This window comes from Falco peregrinus, chromosome 5 (genome assembly GCF_023634155.1).
Source record: "Falco peregrinus isolate bFalPer1 chromosome 5, bFalPer1.pri, whole genome shotgun sequence".
Classification (NCBI taxonomy): Eukaryota; Metazoa; Chordata; class Aves; order Falconiformes; family Falconidae; genus Falco; species Falco peregrinus.
In genome coordinates this window covers 5,516,737-5,535,170 of record NC_073725.1, presented here as the reverse complement: position 1 = coordinate 5,535,170, position 18,434 = coordinate 5,516,737, and the positions used below count along the sequence as shown (strand labels likewise).

Here is an 18,434-nt window from a genome sequence, read left to right as displayed (position 1 = left end):
AGTTGGGTCTGGCTGCATGGAAAAGCGACTCCTGGGTTTTATTCCCGGTTGTTTTATTCCGGTGTGTTTGCCTCTGAAATTGTTTTAATCATTCAAGAGCCAGGGAGGACGGTGGACTGTGTGTGGAAGAAAGCAGGTGAAGGATGCTTAACCTGTCTGCTTTTCGCTGTTGCCTGTGTGTATCTAGAGAGAAAAATGCCAGCCGGGCGTTGTAACCTGCCAGTTTAAATTAATCTGAACTTCGTCGTAATTGCCTTGATCTGAACGCACCGAGCAAAGGGCTTTCATTTATTCCTGACCGTATATATCGGCCTCTAGTCGGCTTGGGCGAGGAGTAATGGAAAAGCAGGGTATTTAAGTCTGGGTTTAGCCTTCGAGATGCCCTCGGGTAGGCATAAAAAAGATGGATTTCAATACAAAACAATCTTGGATGGGCTTCGTCTCCAGCTAGTGATTGGTTTGTGTTTAAATATGTGAGGGTTTGTAAAATGAAAATACAGTGCTGTATGGACACTTGATGGGAAAATAAAACCGAAAGAGAAAGGACGAATAACCCCCGCACTCCGCCTAGCTTGATTCGGTCGGGGGAATTCACCCAAATCCCCCCGGCCTCTGCGGCGTGGACCTGTCGTGCTGATGCGCCCCGATTTCTGTAAGAACGGGTGTTAGTATCGGCGTTTGTTGAGAAGTCGGGAAAGGGCAATAAGCGGGACCGTGAGCAGGTTTCCACCCCGGCATAGGCAAGAGCAGCCATATTAGGCTGAGGGGAGAGCTATTTTTATGGGTATCTTTGCATGACATAGGGGAGAACAGACAAGAAGCAGTCCTTATAGAGCCGGCTGAGCCGTGCGCGGGCACACGATTGCATCCTCAACTGCAGCACGTATTTTAAGCTCGTGTTCGAGAAATAGTTTCCTATAAAGGTTACACGAATACAGGTACCTTCACTATAATGCAATTCTGAGGGTCCATCAAAATATGAAGTTGGGGCTTTGAAGTCGTTGATTTGACAGCCCCAGTATAGTGATACTTCCTGTACCCGCCCCCTAAAACAATCCTTGATGAAGAAATGTCTTTACTTAGGTGGGTTTCACAATATGTGAATAAGGCTCTCCTATAAAGTTAGCAGTGTGGTACAGTAAAATCTGATGTGTTTCTTGGCGAGTTGGGCAAAATAAAATAAAATAGAAAAACCCCACAATTGAAATACCTTTATAAATCATTGTTAAAATTCAATGTGCATTAGAGAGAACCTTATATTCTATAAAATTCAGTTTAGCTTAGAATCCCAGTCTATTACCTTGACTTGAATTTCTCTGGCAAATTGTGGTTCTTGGCATCACAGGAACAGTCTAGCTACTACGACCTTGTCTCGGCGGTGAGGCATTTCACTTTCTGTCGCTTTCTGCTCTTAATCTAGAGGGCACATTATATATCTCATAACTCTGGTGTGTTGTTTGCATCTTAACCTGGTAGGCAGAAAAATGCTCGTTTGTCAGAGGTAACGCAGTAGGACTTTTTTCCTCTCATTGAATATATTTCCTGGATTAACAAATCTAAGGTCAAGTTCAAGGCATTAGTCGTAGCAATACTTTTAAATGTAAGTCGACATGGGAATGTTTTGGCGGACTTTTTTTCTTCTTCTTCTTCTTCTTCTTCTTCTTCTTCTTCTTCTTCTGTGTAGGGTAGAGCAGCATTCCGGGATATGTGTGAACTTTGCATGGGAACATCGCCTGCGATGGGGCTGTCCGTAGAGATAACCGCGTCGACTAATAGCACCGCGCTTTCAAGGGGTTTCTGGGGATGTTCCCTAAACCGCTCTGATTAATTCCACATAAAATACATCGTCATGAAAGGGGATTGATACTTGCCTACTACAAACGGCGCTAACGACCCGCTTCTTTGTGGGTCTAGGTGGGGATCGGTGGAAAGTGTCTGCTTTTCTGTACCGGCGGGTTATAACCGGGGAAGTTTGCTTTCGCACTCGTTTTAAAGCCCCGCCACTTGGTCTAGACAGTCCTCTCCAGCAGCCTAGTTTTGCCAGAAGTCTCTTGCACTCCATATTTCTTGCGGACGGGGCGGGGTGGGTGGAAGGAATGGTGGTAATGAATGACTGGATGTGCGTTTTCATATATCGGGGACTCTCACAGAGGGTTCAAGGGGAGAAAAAGAGACATTTATGGTAGCATCGTCAGTCAATTAATTTCTGATATACTTGGTTGTCTGAGAAAATATCTCCTCGTGTCCCCCTTGTCCCCAAACCTACTTCCATTCTTTTTCAAGAGCAAGCTACGAGCAGTAAAAATAAACAAAATCTTAGCGGGGTTCAGCGCCCCAGAGCCCTGGCGCGCAGGGCTAGAGAACGGGGTGGGGGTGTGTGTGTGTGAGGAAACACGGCGTTATGAGAAACTCCCCGTGCTTGAGAAGGCGCCGGGAGCTTGTCACCGCAACAAATCGTTTGGCTGCAAAAGGGCAAGAAAACAGCCGTCGAAAAAGAGACGTTGTCTATCTGGAAGAAGCTTAAGAAGCTTCCTCTCCTGAAAAAAAGCCCTGGATATTTCGCCTTGTTGCAGCTATCAGCTATCGGAGTCAGGGTCTGTCTTCAGACAGAGCCCTCGGATGTTCATTAGCGCAAAGGGATGCAAAATATCGTGGTTGGTCGCCAGCGACGGGTCGATCTCTGTACGTCCGTAGCCATTTAATTTTAATGGTCAAACTAAAGGGGAGGGTTGGAAGGAGAAAAAAACCAACCACCCTCTGAAGCTTTTCCATCTCGGCGACTTGAAAAGACACAGAGGGTGACGGAGAAAAGGAAAGGATTTCAGTAATCGATATTAAAAATCAATCTAAAATATTCTACACACAGATGAGCACAGCCTTTTGAGATGTTCAAGCCTCTGAAATAATATAATGCTATTAAATACAACAAAAAAAACACCCTCTGAATATTCCTTACTTGAATCCTGGTTACATCTGCCCTTTCTGTTTACATGTATTTTGTAGTTTCCTAGTAAAATCACAACCATACCGCTTCAGGTTTTGGACAATAAATAGTCTGTCCCATATCACAGCACGGGGCTTCCATCTCGCCAATATAAAAAAAAAAATAACCTATTATTTAAATTATTTGAAAAATCTTAGCTAACTACTGTAACATTACCTTCTATTGTAGTGTTAAGGGAACACAATTAGTTAAAAGGAAAAAAAAATAGATGGCTCTGTATAGCTCCTTTCCACAACGGACAAAAAGGCAAACAGAAAAGAAACGCCAGTTAAGAACTTCTGAGCCTGAAATATTGAAAATCCAAACAATAAGCACGCTTTTCTAAAGCTTCATTCATGGGAAATTTTGCGAAGAATTATCGCCTTCTGGCCTTACTTTAATTGGGAAAGGTGGGAAGGGGTTGCGCTTCTCGTTGGCAACAAGGTTGCGAATTCCCTAATACTACGTTTTTCTAATAAGCCTTTGTAGATTGTAATCAACCCGCAAGTTTACAAAACAGTGTCCTAATTCCTGAGATATTTTCTCCTGCTCGAGCTGTAACACCCCTCACCCTTCCTACACGAAAGGAGCAGCAGCGATTGAAGCCAGCGATCGTGTAATATTTTAATTAGCTCCTCTTGACGCAAATTCCTTTTAGCACAGTTTCTCCTGTTAATTACAGGCACCCACCCTACTGGCAAGGTAAATGGTCAGTTTCAAAATTTTTTCAAGCAAAACCCGGTGCAAAAAGACAACAATTTAGATACTGTAGAACTTGACCTTTTGGAGACGAGCAGTAGTAAGTTAAACAGTTTCCTTTGCACGCCATCTGTATATATAAAAGCTAGGCTATCGAGGCGTCCTAGCTCTGTTTATATTCCTCCAAAGAAGAGATGTAGCTTTTTTTCCACGCTTTGTTTAGCTTAGCTATGGGTAAATGTGCTCACAGTCTCCCCACCTCTTGGCCACGCTTGTCCTTTGCAAGAACGTCCTGCAGCAGAGCTCCCAAATTCAGAGCAGTTTTACCCTCTCTAATCCGGCCGAAATACATGGGAAGGCGTAACGAATGCATTTTGCTTCTCCAAACGAAACGCCTGCCTTTGTTTATGTTGTTTTCAGTGAGGTTAGCGAGGGGAAGGCTCGATTTTCCCCCTTCCTCAACGCGGAAGTCCCAATTACTGTATTAAAAGAGCAATTCAACATTAGACCAAATAATCAACATTGATAATTGTGCTGAACACAGCAACTTAACAGCAGGCTCCCTGCAATTACCCACACATTCCGGGGCTTTAAGCGTACATTATCTCTGTTTCACTTAACAGCAAATAAAGCAGAGAACAGCCTGTGCCCTGGGTGTCTCCTCGCTCCCAGACGAGCTGCGCCCCTCGCAGCCTTCCCCATCACCCTTCCCGCTTGTTCGGCAGGGGGAACCGGGAGGCGTTTTGGGGTCCCCTTGCGCTGCAAACCCGCTTGAAGAAATAGGCTGCTTGGTTTGGGGAGCGGCAGGGGGTGGGGAGCAGCTCAGGCTATTCAAAAGTAGGCATCGGGGCCGCACGTGTGCATGCTGTGCAAGCACACATATGCCCAGATACACGCACACCCACGCACACACACGCCTATTTCCAGTTGCCTTCTCGCCCTTCTTGCCTTAATTTCCCTTTGTTTCCCAGAGGCAGCCCCGACCTCTGGCACGGCGGAGCCTCGCACGGCGCCACAGCCCCGGCTGCAAAGAGGACCGGGGAAGAGCCCCATACAAACCTGTGCCAGCTCTGCTCCCCATTTCTAGCCCCAAGGTTTGAAATTTATTGAAATGCAAGAGGGGGGCTGCAGTGAGTCCGAGGAGGTGGCGTCCCGCGATTAAGCGTTGGGCAGCTCTGTCATGTCTGCTCTGACACAAGCTGAAGTTGACTGCCAAAGTGCTATAAAACCGCAGGTCAGTCTAGAACTGTTTTCGGTTCTCCTAGACGCGCCGTGTTCAATTATAGCCTTAAAAGCCCTAATACAAGTGCAAGAATTTGTTTGCCATCACACAGAGGCGGGGCGAGGCTCTGCAATGGTGGCGCCTTTGTTATCTCAAAGTCACTGAAATCCTTATACATTCCATTTTGTTTCAAGGAGGGGTGTCTGCGTGTGTGTAGGGTGTGGGGAGAGGTTTTTCATCAACGGATTTGAAGGGTGGGGGGACACAGGGAAAATAAACAGTGCTCGGATACCAAAAGAAGGCTTCCGACCCCCCAAACCTGATCCCACCCCCCGCCCCCACCCCCCGCAAAAGCTAGGGGGGAAGTAAATGCAAGCAAAAGTATAACATTAAGGAAAAAGCCAACCAGAGCTCTTGCACCCACCTTCCACCTCCCCACCCCCACCCCCAGTTAAAAAAAGAAAAGAGAGGGGGAGAGAGAGGGAAAACCCCAAACCCCTTTTACAATCCCTAAACGACACTGCAGTCTTCTGCTAGCGGTTTTGACAACATGCAATCTCTTTCCATCCACTTTCTAGCAAATATGTCAAGCCGGAAGATTAATTCATTAATTTCAAGTTCAGCTCGTAGACATGCAGTAAGCGTAAGAAGTTCTTGCAGCAAACAAAACTAAAGAGTTCATTACAGGGATACGTCCAGGGCATTTGATTTGTGAACGGTAACCCTTGTAAAATAAGAAAAAGGCATATAAACATTAATGCTAATAAATTAGTTTACTCCACTACAAAGTAATTACTTGATAATACTGAATTTACAGCTTGAATTCAAACGCAATAGTTAACTATAATGTAGGGAAAATACATAATGAGAATATTTTCTCTGTGCACAACATGATTAGATTTGTTATTGAGTCAGTTACGATAAGCTAAGCAATAAATAAACAAATCGATGTTGACATTTAAATACCGAAGATCTCCAGAATTTACTAGAGAACTTTCTCCGGATATATAAATACTTCCACAGCACTGCAGAGGAAGAGGGGGGGAAATCCAAATATTCTTTCCCTAACATTTTCGTTTCCCTTCCATTAGCCTCCAAAGTCCACGGGGGCATGGATCTTGAACTACATCTGATTTCCTAAGAGCACCGACTTCAACAATAGCCTTTTGCCGTTCTGTTTTTCTATTTTGATGAAATCCAGCCGGAACCCAAATATTTCTTTTCTGAAATCGAGCATCAGAATAGCAAAAAAATATTTTTTCCGAGAGCCTAGGGATGTCCATGCCTCAAAAGGTGCTGTATTCTTTGGCGTATTTCTCTGTTTTCTTTGGCTCTGCTCATTCGGTGGGGTGTGCATTTTTATTGGCAGAGAAGTACTTTTTAGTCTCTGCCCGGTACAATCCGCTTTCTATATCATCCCTTTCATGCAACAATAGTAAAAGTTTAACCACGTTTTTAAAATAGGTCTCCCTGGGTCTCAGCCTTCAGCGACGGTACGATGCAAAAAGGAAAGTATCTCGGTACGGCGAGTTTGTTCCTAGGGGTTAACAGTATGTCAAATAATTTTAACTAGGCTTCTGGCAACTAAACTCGGAGTATTTGTCAAGCCGGGGTAGCCCAATATCCACTGTTTCTCCAAGTGTTTAGCGGCAGCGTTGAGGCAGAGAGATCAGCAAACACTCTTTAGCTCCGTGGTCTCAATTTAAAGGGCTTTCTGGCATTGCGAGTGAGGCAAGGGACGGCGTGGGGAGGGTGAGGAGAAACAACCTGCGTCCTGGGAACCCCACATTGTTAACTACGTCCAGTAAAGCTTGGCTGAAGCCGCGCGGGGTATTTGAGGTTAATATGTAAGTAAGGGAAGGAAGACACTAAGCGCTTCGGAAGTGAACATGAATGCAAGCATGTAATCTATTCACCATGAAAATCAGTACAGACTTGACCCTGGCACATTCTTTCTAGTAACGTTTCCAGAAAAACCCTGCGGGGCGAGGGATTTTGGTTTGGGTTTTTTGTGGGTTTTTTTTGCCTTTTTTGGGGTATTTTTTTGGGGGGGAGGAGGGGAAGCCGAAACCGAACCAAAACAAACTTAAAAAAAAAAAAAAAAAAAGAGGGGGGGGAGAGAAAAATAAACCCGGCCGATTTCTTCAGGAGCGTTTCCCTCTCGGAAGCAGCTTTGCAGAAGAAACGGTGCCTGCATCTCTCCTGTGCCCTCCTCTCGGAGCGGGCCAGCGAGCCGCCGAGCGCCCCAGCAAGCACACAAACAAACAGAAAGGTCTCACCTAACCCTGGGGGGATTGCTAAGCCTCGCTACTCCAGAGCCAGTGGGTGCCATGGGCCGGGCGGCCAAGCCTGGGACAGTGGCAACGCGGCTTTGTGTCCCCCAAGGCTACCCCCCCGGCCAACCTGCGCCCGGCTCGCCCTTAGGCGCTGGCGACGAGCTGTTGCTTCCCCCCGCGATGGCCACAAAGGGAGCGGGGCCCGGACCCGCCGCTCGTCAATGTCAACGTCGGGCCACGTGACCGCACCTCCCTGCCGCCGCCGGGGAGAGCTTTCCACGTCAGCTTACGTCTCCCCATCTCTTACTTCACGGATCTGCTTCAAAGAGGCAGCTGCGTTAGAGAATCATGTTAAGCTCAGCTAATGCGGAGAAGCCGAGGTAGCCCTAATGATGGATTTTGATGAGCGTGTTCCTTGTTCCTCTAACATGTATTTGCCAAGTTGTACTTACTACGTCTCGGGTCCTGATTTTTCCAGCCTCCCTTCTTTTTTGCCCCAGACCCCGTCTTCTCGCCCTATGACATACTCCTACTCCTCCAACCTACCCCAGGTCCAACCTGTGAGAGAAGTTACCTTCAGGGAATATGCCATTGATCCCTCCAGTAAATGGCACCCCAGGAACAATCTGCCCCACTGCTACTCCGCAGAGGAGATCATGCACAGAGACTGCCTGCCTGCCACCAACACTGCTAGCATGGGCGAGATGTTCGGCAAAAACACAGCTAACGTCTACCACCCCAGCACCAACGTCTCCTCCAATTTCTATAGCACGGTGGGCAGGAACGGGGTCCTACCCCAGGCTTTCGACCAGTTTTTCGAGACGGCTTATGGCACGGCGGAAAACCTGGCCTCGGCGGACTACCCGGTAGACAAGAGTGGCGACAAGGCGCCCGCGGCCGCCGGGGCGGCGGCGGCGGCAACTTCAAGTTCGGAGGGCGGCTGCGGCAGGGCGGCGGCGGCGGCGGCGGCGGCGGAGAAGGAGAGGAGGCGGCGGCCGGAGAGCAGCAGCAGCCCCGAGTCATCTTCCGGCAACAATGAGGAGAAATCCGGCAGCTCCAGTACGTATAAAGGCAGCGCCCGAGCGCTTTTAGGAAAGGCAGCTTGAAATCTAGCGCACCGCCGCTGTTAAATTTTTATATGCTGTTTTATAAGCATATAAGGTTTATGAAGGGCCTTTAGATTTCCCCCAACAAAACTTTGTTATAAAAGGCGAGATCACGTGTTTAGTGCTGAAATTGGCCGTGAAATACCCACCGGGCAATGGATGCCTTAAAAAATTTTTTTCTTTCTCCTTCCTCTTTTTTTTTTTTTTAATAATAATAAAAAAGAGCTCTGTGGTCAACTCTCGAAAATATAATAACGTACGTTCGGTGCCTGTAAATTCGGCAAAAAAAAGGAGATCCCGACTCCTTTGATATCAATGTAATCCAGTGATTTTATAAAAGCCATGTGTTGCACCAGAAGTCTAGTTAGGAGCTGAATTCAAAGCCTTCGCCGTTTTAACGATTGCACTAGAATAGCGTTTAACAGATAAAGTAGCCGCCTGAACTGTAGCAATATATTAAAAGAAACAAATTAACCTAAAGCTGGCCTTTTTGTCTAAAGGAAGCCATTTTACTAAGGCACTGTGGCAATTACGTGTTGCCTTCTGTCCAACAGTTTGTTACTTACAATTGTTATTCAATCTGTCAAAGTCTGATTTTTTTATGTGGGCTTTTTAAAAGGCAAAGCTAGTATACGGCTAGAGGAAAAAAATACCTCGACAATGAACTGTACCAGAAAAGGAAGTTTTTAAAGGGATAGCAGCTACGTTTAATGTAAAGAGCTCCTGAACCTTGAAACCTTTTATATTCTGCTTAATGAACTTTAAAACCGTAATGGATAATCGAGAGAAGAATACCTCGATGCGGTGGAGAGCCCGCTTGAAAATAGCCGGCTGGGGGAGAATGAGGCGCCTTAGCCTCGGGCTCAGGGGCTTTTCCTCTGCTGGGGACGCAGAGCCCGGATTAGTCCAGGGAATGAGGGCGAGATCCGAGCGGGTAGGGCTCGGGGAGGGCTGGGCGCTGGGTCCCCCTGCCCGATGCCGCGCTGCCTGGGGCAGTGTGCGTGGCGCCTGGCGGAGCAGCTTACAACGGCTTTCTTCCCGCTCGTGGGATCCGCAGGAACCCCCCGCCACCACCCCTTCCTCCGGCCGCCCTCCCCGCGGAGGCAGCAAGGCTGGATCCCCGCGTCTCGGCGGGGGCTTCGCCCTGCCCCGCTGCCCGGGGCCGCGGCACTGCGGGAGCCGCCGGGTCCCGGTCCCCGGCTGCCCGCGCCAGCCACGGCGGAGGGCTGGCGCCCAGCCTCGGACCTGCCAACGCCGGCCCCGGAGCGAGCAAAACGCGTCTTTTCCGTATTAATATGTTTTGCCCGAATGTCCTCCCCCCGACGCCTCCTCAGCCCCCACAGCCGGCCCCCGCCGGGTCTCAAACGCTTCTGCCTTTTTTCACTCCACAGGTGGACAACGTACCCGTAAAAAGAGATGCCCATACACCAAATATCAGATTAGGGAGTTAGAAAGGGAATTCTTTTTCAGTGTCTACATAAACAAAGAAAAACGCCTCCAGCTCTCCCGAATGCTCAATCTGACCGACCGCCAAGTGAAAATATGGTTTCAGAACAGAAGAATGAAAGAAAAAAAAATTAACAGGGACCGATTACAATATTACTCAGCTAATCCACTACTTTAAAACTCATAGCGTTTTTCAAGACGAGATTAAATTCAGATTTCGCCCTTGACAAGGTCAAGCCACGGGGTTATGTGGAGGAAAGAGGTGTGTATCTGACGGGACTAGAAGAATCCAAGGTTTTACGTACATGTAAATCCACTCTGGAACTTCAATGATGATTTTTTTATATATATATATATATATATATATATATTTACATATCAACTGGAATCGATTTGATTTTGACACACATGGCATCCATTTCTCAATGTGCACGTCACCTCTGAGTGCAAAATCCATACCTCTTACCTTTCCAGGCACTGCGGCTCGCCCTGCCACCGCTTTCGGCAGGCACAGGCGGGGAGGGCACCTCTCCGTCCCCGGACTCGCCCACCGCCGGCCCTCCCTCACCCCTGTGCTGCTGCGGAACAGCTGTCTGGAGGTTGCCAGGTCGAGCTCACCCAACCAGGACCACTGCAGAATACAAACTCTTGAGAAATAATCTTTTGTCCTCCCTTAGCGGAAAATGTCTAGGTTAGAGGCAGTGCTCCATTGCCCATGGGTTTGCAAGGAGAATTTAAGGGACACACACAGAGAATTAAAGGGAGGGAGGGATGACATGCCTACACCTTCACGAGGCCAACCGCGAACAGTTGTAATATGGATGTAGACATGGTTATAATAGTGTTTCCTTTGGGGGTGTGGGGAGGGATTGGGTAGGGGTAACAAAGAGGACTAAATGAAAGACTTAAATATTTACTTTAAAAAATCAGGTATGAATTCGCCATATATCGTAAAGAAACAATCACTGAAAAAAAAAAAAGATTTAGCAAATTTTAATTAGCTCTCGTTTTATTTATGACAACTGACTATGCGTTGCCATCTTTTCGGAGACAAATCATATTTAAATACTAAAAATAAAACGGAATAAAAAAAGTGTAAATTTCAGTGTTTTAAAAGAAACAACTCCATAAAGGAAACTAACCTTCTGGCTTCTGGCTCACAAACTTTCTTCAGGAAATACCTGTGGAGAACGACAGTTTAGCAAATACCACACAACACTTAATTGAAACTTGGAGTTGTGCAATGCACTAACGTTGGATCATTAAAATAACTCGATCGCATGTTCGTTTAAAGGTGACTAGTGAGGAGTTTAAACAGAAGCCAAACAATGTAAATATGGTAATTTTCTTGTTGTCTACTCTAAATGTCACGAGCTCTAGCTCTACTTTATCGCCCAGTCGACATATGCAAAGAATGGAGAGTTGTTCGGACTTATTTTGAATATCTATAAATATATCTATTTCCCTGCAGGAACCAAAGCGTGAAAAAAAAAAAAAAGCAATTTAAAAAATAAAAGAAAAAAAGGAAAATATTTAAAATTCTATATCAGTTTACAAAGGATATGGTGTTCTATCGTTAAGGTAATTTGCTGTTGAGAATATCTGAATGTATATTTCATACAGGAACGGTGTTTTACAAGATTGTAAATAATAAAAAAAAGAACCCATGACCTATTTTGTTTGAATGCCTTCCCTCTCCGGTTTTTTTCAGTTGGGGTTTTTTTTGGTTGGTTTTTTTTTTTCCTTTGGGGCTAAAGGGTGTGGGATTTCTTTACATGTGCAACAAAGTGGTGATAAGAATGTTTTTTGATTAATAAATTTACCAAATGGATGTAATTTCTTTGACACAGTTCACAAAATGCAATATCTTTATATGACATCACTGTTTGCAATATGTATCATCTGTATGTATATACAGTTTTCTTTTAATATGCGAAAGTATTTGGTTGCATGTATACAGTGGAACAACGCACAAAGAAAATAAAAAAATGGAAACTTTATATTTTTACTCTGGTGTTACGTTACTGCATGTTCTTTTATCCAATGTAACTCTGGGACCCGAAATTCCTCATGACCTTGTTCAGTCATTTGGGGCGAATTATTCTTCTTTTGTGAACTTCGCCATTAAATCTTCTACTCTGGAGTTAACAAGTGAACCCAGGCTTGTCCAAGCATCGTTTCAGCGGGTCACAGGAAAAGGAAAATGAAGTATCTTCATAGCTCACTACGTGTTAGGCCTTTTCCTTATCCTGCCAACGCCAGTGGGGCAAGGTCCTGCGCTCGAGGGTTTGATGTGACACTGCTGTTTGCTCCCCATCACATGTGTCCAGGAGAACTGCTCGATAGCGTTTGGGGCAGGTTTTATAAGCCTGGCACCAAAGGGAAGGTACAAGCCAGCCAACAGATGTGGCTAGAAGTGTGAGAGCCCTAAGAAAATTGTTGTCTTTGGGGAGGTGGGGGATCTGCATGGCAGTGTGGTGGAAATGGACTGTTTGAAATTGTCCTTGATCTCCAAGGAGGGAGGGGGTGGACTGAGGTGGGTGGGGGAGGGGGGCGAGGCGGAGGTCTGGAGGGAGAAAGTTAGGAGGGAGGAAAGAAAACCCCAAACCCCAAACAATAGCTGAGATAAGAATGTGTTTTGGTGAGAGTGTTGGAATCCTTAATGTTGACACTTATCCTAATCAGGAGAAGAAAGTACGGTCTGTTTTCGCATTGTTTACTGGCTTTGAACTTCTGTATTGCTTGGACATCAACCATAACCTTGAGGTGAAGGACTTACTGACTTTGGGCCTCTGTTGACAACGCCACACAGCCAGACAATGTCTACTCAAAAGAAATGTTAAAAAGTCGGGGGTGGGGGTCGGGGGAAGGGGACGTTTTGTTTGTTTGTTTGTTTGTTTGTTTGTTTGTTTGCATAGTATGTAAGGAGGAGCGGTGGTTAAAAGGAGATGGACAGACGGACGGGCTGTGGGAGAGGGACAGAGGGACGGATGGAGAGCTGAATGGCAATGAAAGTTAAGCCAGCAAGCTTCCTTTCCTGGTTAAAAATTAACTGGCATTCATGGCCAATCCCAGAGGCAGCTAAACCATGGAGTTTCTCTCGTCGGGGTTTTGATTTCCTAGCCCAATAAAATCGCATCCTCTGTGTCGCTGTGGCAATGTGGCCATAAAAAGTGCCCGTGACTCGTCCGCTCGCCTGTACGAAATGCATTGCTGTAAAGGCAGCGGAGCTTCGCCCGGAGGTTTGTGCACCGGGAGGTGAGCGGCCGCTGCCCGCCGCCGCCGTCCGCCCGCCCGCCCGCCCGCCCGCCGTCCTGCCGCGGGGCCCCGCGGCAGGACGGCGGGCGGGCGGGCGGGCGGACGGCGGCGGCGGTTTGGGGGCTGCTTTGCCACAAGATGGCGATCTTCAGATCAATGTCAAAGCCGCCCGGGGCGAGGGGAGCAGCCCTGGAAGAAGGAAAAAAAAAAACAAAAAAAAACCCTCTTGGCCTTTGTTCATTTTGCATCCCTGGAGCCGCACGCGTAATTATTGCACTTACCGGGCTCCGCGTTACAAAAAGCCGCTCGGGATGCCGGGGAGGCGAGGGAGGGGAGGAGATTTTTGGGCTTCTCGTTGGAGTTAAAGCCTGTGGGCTTTGGGTTAGGAAATGCGCGAAGGTAAGTGTTTTATACATCTACCCTGCGTGGAGAAAGGCGAGGAGTGTGCGGTGATCGGAGTGGCTGGGGTGGCCCCTGCCCCGACCACTGAGCACCGCGGGAAAGGACCGTAGGGAGGGGAAGAGATGCAAAAAGTTGGTGATTACGATGTGAAATAATATAGAAGGGACTTTCTAAGTTGCAGTTGACCTTTTATTTTCTCTACGAGGAGTTTTGGCCAGCCGCGTGGAAAATCCACGTTATCTGGAAATATTTTTTCAAAGTAACTTGTAGCTTTCTTCCAGTTATAAAAAAATTGTAGCACTGGAAATATTATGAAACTTGACATTTATGTGTGGAGCAGTAGGTGTCTTCAATCAAATAGATCTATGGCAACACAGACTGCAAATGACAGACAATTCTGACGATCTTATTGGACTTGAACTGTAGTTTAGTTAGGGTCGTTTGGTAACTTTAAAGGGTAGTCTGCTTCCTTGCAGCTGGACACAGATTGTGGTAAACAAATTTTGACAGGCTTATGCTAAAAACTTCATGTGATTGCATATTAAATCAATGCTCATGCAAGACCAGATTTGGATTTCCCCTTCCTTCCTTCCTTCCCTCCTTCCTTCCTTCCTTCCTTCCCTCCTTCCTTCCTTCCTCCCTTCCTGCCTTCCTTCCTAAACCAGCACATGTGCTGTAAACAAACAATAGTCACACATTCTCATGTGCTCAGGGCTGCTCTGGGTTGTAGCTTTGAAACTCTATCCTCTCTGCGAGTATCCCTAACTCCAGGTTACTTTTCTCGCCCATAAAAGTTTCACATGTTTTTGTTATGTCTCCATTTGAGAAGGGCGGGAGGGGAAGGTGGTATTATATGGAGGAGATACTGGTTTGACTACATATTTTAATCCACGTGTTTCTTAGGAGAGACTGTACAATTTTTAAATTTCTGTCCCGGGGGGTGAAGGGAGGAAGAGGATGATTTTGTCCTTGCTCTCGTATGTAATGTAACTTGCCTGCAGCATTTTTTAAGAAAGCGCCTTTTAAAACTGTGCTTCCAGGGAACTGTTGCAAGCGTAGTTAAAAGCACATGCTCGGTCGGTAGAGAGCAGTTTCTAGATTATTATCGGAACCTATCGATTTCATCAAAGATGCTCCATTAAAAGCTCGGGGACGTTGATCTCTTTTGACCTCCCCTTGGCAACTCCAGGACGTGAGAAGCCACGTCTTGGGAAGGAGCAGGGCGATTTGAGGGTCCCTCTGCAACATTTCATTTTACACCAGTCAAGTTAAACTCAGCATATTTGATCAAATATTTATTTTTCCCCTTGTTGTTTCCCTGCCCCATTCAATACTCGGCTGAATAAATCAAAGGGACCCCAGCAGCAGCTAAAGCGCCCTCTGGTTACGAATTGTTTACTGACGGCCGCGGTCATAGGATAATATTTAAAAAAAACAAGCTTGTTTCTTACAATAACTGTTTATTATTTCACATGATTTGGGTTTGCATGTTTTGGAGGGAAGAGGCGAAGCCAATTCAGTGTCTACAGTGTGTTTAATTAATCGTGTACTCAACCTCAGCTCGCATACCACATCCAAACCCCTGGGAGGCTTTTTCATAAGCTCTTTGGGTTTGTGTTTTGTTGTCTTTTTTTTTTTTTTTTTGTCACAATCTTTTCATTAAATGCTCTGAAATCGAAACTTCAGGCCAACGTGTGTGCCTGAGAGCCAAGCTATACCACAACCAAAAAAGATATTTGTATATGCGTCCAGATCTTATTTAAAGGAAAGACAGCTACAAAAAAGGGAAGAAGTGATACAGTTTCAAATGCTTAATACAGCTGTGCGACCCATCTCTTGCAATATAAGGGGTACACTTAAAAGACGGACTTAAGATTTTCCCGACACATATATAACCCGATACCGTTGTTGCTTCTGCACGGGGTTTGGGGCTCTCCGGACAATAGAAAGCCCCGTTGTTCTCGCCGGTGCTGGAGGAATGGCGAGGAGATAAAGCCCTAATGAATTGGTTTGGGTGTATTTTGTCCTGCCGCACACTAGAATTCGGAGCTCGTCAGAATTACTTGCAAAATATGTTCCTAATCCAAATGAGTAAAACGATACACATATACTATAATACATAGTTAGGAGAACAAGCCTCCGGATGGCTGGAATAAAATTAAATCTCAGGCTAATTTTTAACAGGATAATCCGCCAAAACAAGCCAACCTCACCACCACCACCAGCGTGAAAGAATTTCTAGTAAAGATAAAATTAGTGGGGCTGTCATTTGTCACCTAACTTGGCACAGATGCAGTTCCTAAACCTCCTGTTTGAAATCCGCCTTCTTTGGAGCAAATCCAGAAAAGTGGGGGGAGACAAAAAAAAAAAAAAAAAAAGGAGGAATCTGGCACACACGCACGTTCCTGACAACTGACAGTTCCAATATTAAATAACTATACCCTGATTGCATTAATTTTTGGAGCTGTATAAAATGTAATCCACGGCTATATTCTCAGATAGGCGGCGCATGCACTCCTGCAACAGACTGCAAGGCCATTTACGTTTTCACAAATTGCAGTTTGCCCGTGTCTGCAAATAAAAGCATATTTTAATTAGCTCGCAAAATGCGTCTCTGGATTAACAGTGCTGATCTTTTGGGTTATACGGGCCAATAATAAAAAGATAAATCACGGTTTAACATGATACATTTTGAGATTTCCAGTCAGAATTTACTTAGGCTGAGCTGTCGGGTTTTATTTATTCCCTTTTTGTTTTTAATTTTAGTCCATCCAATAAAACGGCTTAACGACACTATTAATGCATCTATTATATTTTTCTTAGATCAATAAAGTTTTATTTTGATAGTGTTGTCTATGTACGCCTGAATTTAGATTCTCCGCGAAAGCACCTTCTCGCCGATTTTGTTATTTATCAGAATTTTATTTGCTCGGTTTTATAGACCCTCGGATAGCTGTACTTACAGAAGTAGAATTAAAAAGAAAGTATTTCTCGTCCCCTGGCGTCCACAATATTCTTTAAAATTTCTTTTAAATAGGGGTTAAGCTCCAAGGGACACATTGTTAAGCGCTGGAAATGCAGTAGCTACACCCAGAGCATGCCAAATTAGCTCGGTTTAGTCAGAATTGACCATTATCTTTTATAGTTACGAATCAAGTGAACATTATTAGTTTTACTTCACTGGGTTTGATGATGCTGGTTACTATTTGCCTTGGCCTTGTTAGCGATTAAAGAAAGCGGAGATAATGCAGCGCCGAGCTGAGTTCATGATCTAGATGGAGGCAGTGCCTTGACCATCAAACCGGCACCGTTCACAGCGATCAGCACAACCCCGCACGGCCTTGCCGGCGGCAGCTCCCGCAGGATATGACACGGGGGGCAAGCCCCAGCCCGCTGCTACAAAATCTAGGAGGGCAGGCTAAGGAAAACTTCAAACCTTCCCGGGTTTTTCCCTGGCCTCCGTGCCTTTTGTCTGCTTTCTCTGCGTTAGCTTGCAGAGAAGGAGAAGAATCCAACCCGTGTTTCTTCCGACGCATTTCGAGTCGTTTTATCCAGCTGAAGAGGATTGCAACGTACTTTTATAGGCCTTCTCTCCTCCCCCCCCCCCCCTCCAATTTTTAAAAGAGAGCTGCTTATTTTAAAAACAGCTTTGGAAGTATTTCAAGTGTTGCTCCTCGGTTCCGTATGGCTTTTAGGTTTGCAATCCATTTCTATTTAATTTGGCAAATGCAAAATAAACATACCACAAGAGCGGACTTCCCCGGAGTAATTTTTATACCTGACTTGTGTAGAGAAATGTATTTGGAACGCGGCGTTGGGACTCACGTTTCATTTTATTTAGATCTGTATTTATAACGCTAAGCCTATTGATAATAGCCTTCCCGTATACCACCCAATAAACCGGTGCCTTATGTGGTATTAATTTTGTTAGCAGTGATACGGCCCTCATAGGAATCTGATAAGGGTTTGTCCATCGCACATTAACACATCGCGGGGTTAGTCGGGTTGGGGAAGTACAAACAGTATTACAGGAGAAAATGCGGGAAGGAAAAAAAACAAAAAACTCGAAGGGTTTCTATAGGCTGTGGGATCTACCCCTGTCACCGCATCCCACGGGCCGGTCGGGAGGAAGCCGCGCCGTGATGCTCGCCTCATCACACTGGAAAAAATCAGACGCGTTTTCATAAAGGTTTTATGGGTGTTGCAAAGTTGTAGCAGCCTCCGCCTGCCCCGGCGCTTCCCTCGGGCGCGGAGGGAGGCTGGGGAGGGCCTCGGCCGGCTCGGCAGGTCCGCGGTAAGGGACACTTGCCTCCCGCCGCAAGGAGGAACCCCTCCGGAGGAATGTCACGCTGTGGAAAAAGCATTTCCCCGTGGCAGGCAGGCACTGGGGGACGAGACCACGTGGGGCTTGACAGATCCGTGGCGCGAGGGGAAAGGGCCGCCCCAGCCCCTGCCCCGTGCCGCTCCCCGGGGCCGTTTGAACGCCAAGGGTAGGCGCCGGGGGATGCGGGGCTCCGCGCCCACCCCGCCGCCACCCCGCCCGGCGGGCAGTGGCCCCGCCGCCCGGGACGGCGCTGACGCCCGGCCGGCAGCCGCTCTCCCCCACCCACACTGCTGGAAGCGGCGACGGGTCGGCCGCTGCTTCACCGGGCAGTGTGCGGGAGAGAGGAGCGAGCACTGCTCCGCAGGGATGGGCAACCAGTACCGGGCAGCCTCAGGGTCCCCTTGGACTAAAGAGCCCTTAGTTCCTCGGGCCAGGCAGCGAGGCGACTTCAAAATGGCATAAGCGAGGGATGATGGAAGCGAAAGCAAGCCATCATTAAGCGATTCATTAGAAAATCTATCTGTCTGTCTTGTTTGCGTCCCTGTCTGTCTGCTATCTGTCTGCTACATCCGCCACAATTACATATTGACTGGACAGAGCTGTCTAGCATCTCAAGATTCATCTACTTACTCTTCTTTCTATTATTTAGTACACTGCTTGTGAAAGAGATGGTGCTTTTGAAAAGGCGAAAAGTGAATGACCTAAATGGAGGGGGGGG

General features: G+C 46.6%; 1 protein-coding gene across 1 annotated transcript; it reads left to right on the top strand.

Moving 5' to 3' along the window:
* The first annotated feature begins 7,569 nt into the window (after window positions 1–7,569).
* Window positions 7,570–10,002, top strand: HOXA11 (homeobox A11). The gene is made up of 2 exons (XM_027786445.2): window positions 7,570–8,239; window positions 9,678–10,002. The coding sequence occupies exons 1-2, from the start codon at window positions 7,570–7,572 to the stop codon at window positions 9,908–9,910; spliced, it is 903 nt and encodes a 300-aa protein (XP_027642246.2). The 3' UTR covers window positions 9,911–10,002.
* Window positions 10,003–18,434: the final 8,432 nt, after the last annotated feature.

Bases quoted from the DNA above. Each gene is read 5' to 3' on its own strand.
- HOXA11 (XM_027786445.2), top strand. From the start codon at position 7,570: ATGATGGATTTTGATGAGCGTGTTCCTTGTTCCTCTAACATGTATTTG. The intron at 8,240-9,677 runs GTACGTATAAAG...TTCACTCCACAG, and splicing joins GGAGAAATCCGGCAGCTCCA to GTGGACAACGTACCCGTAAA.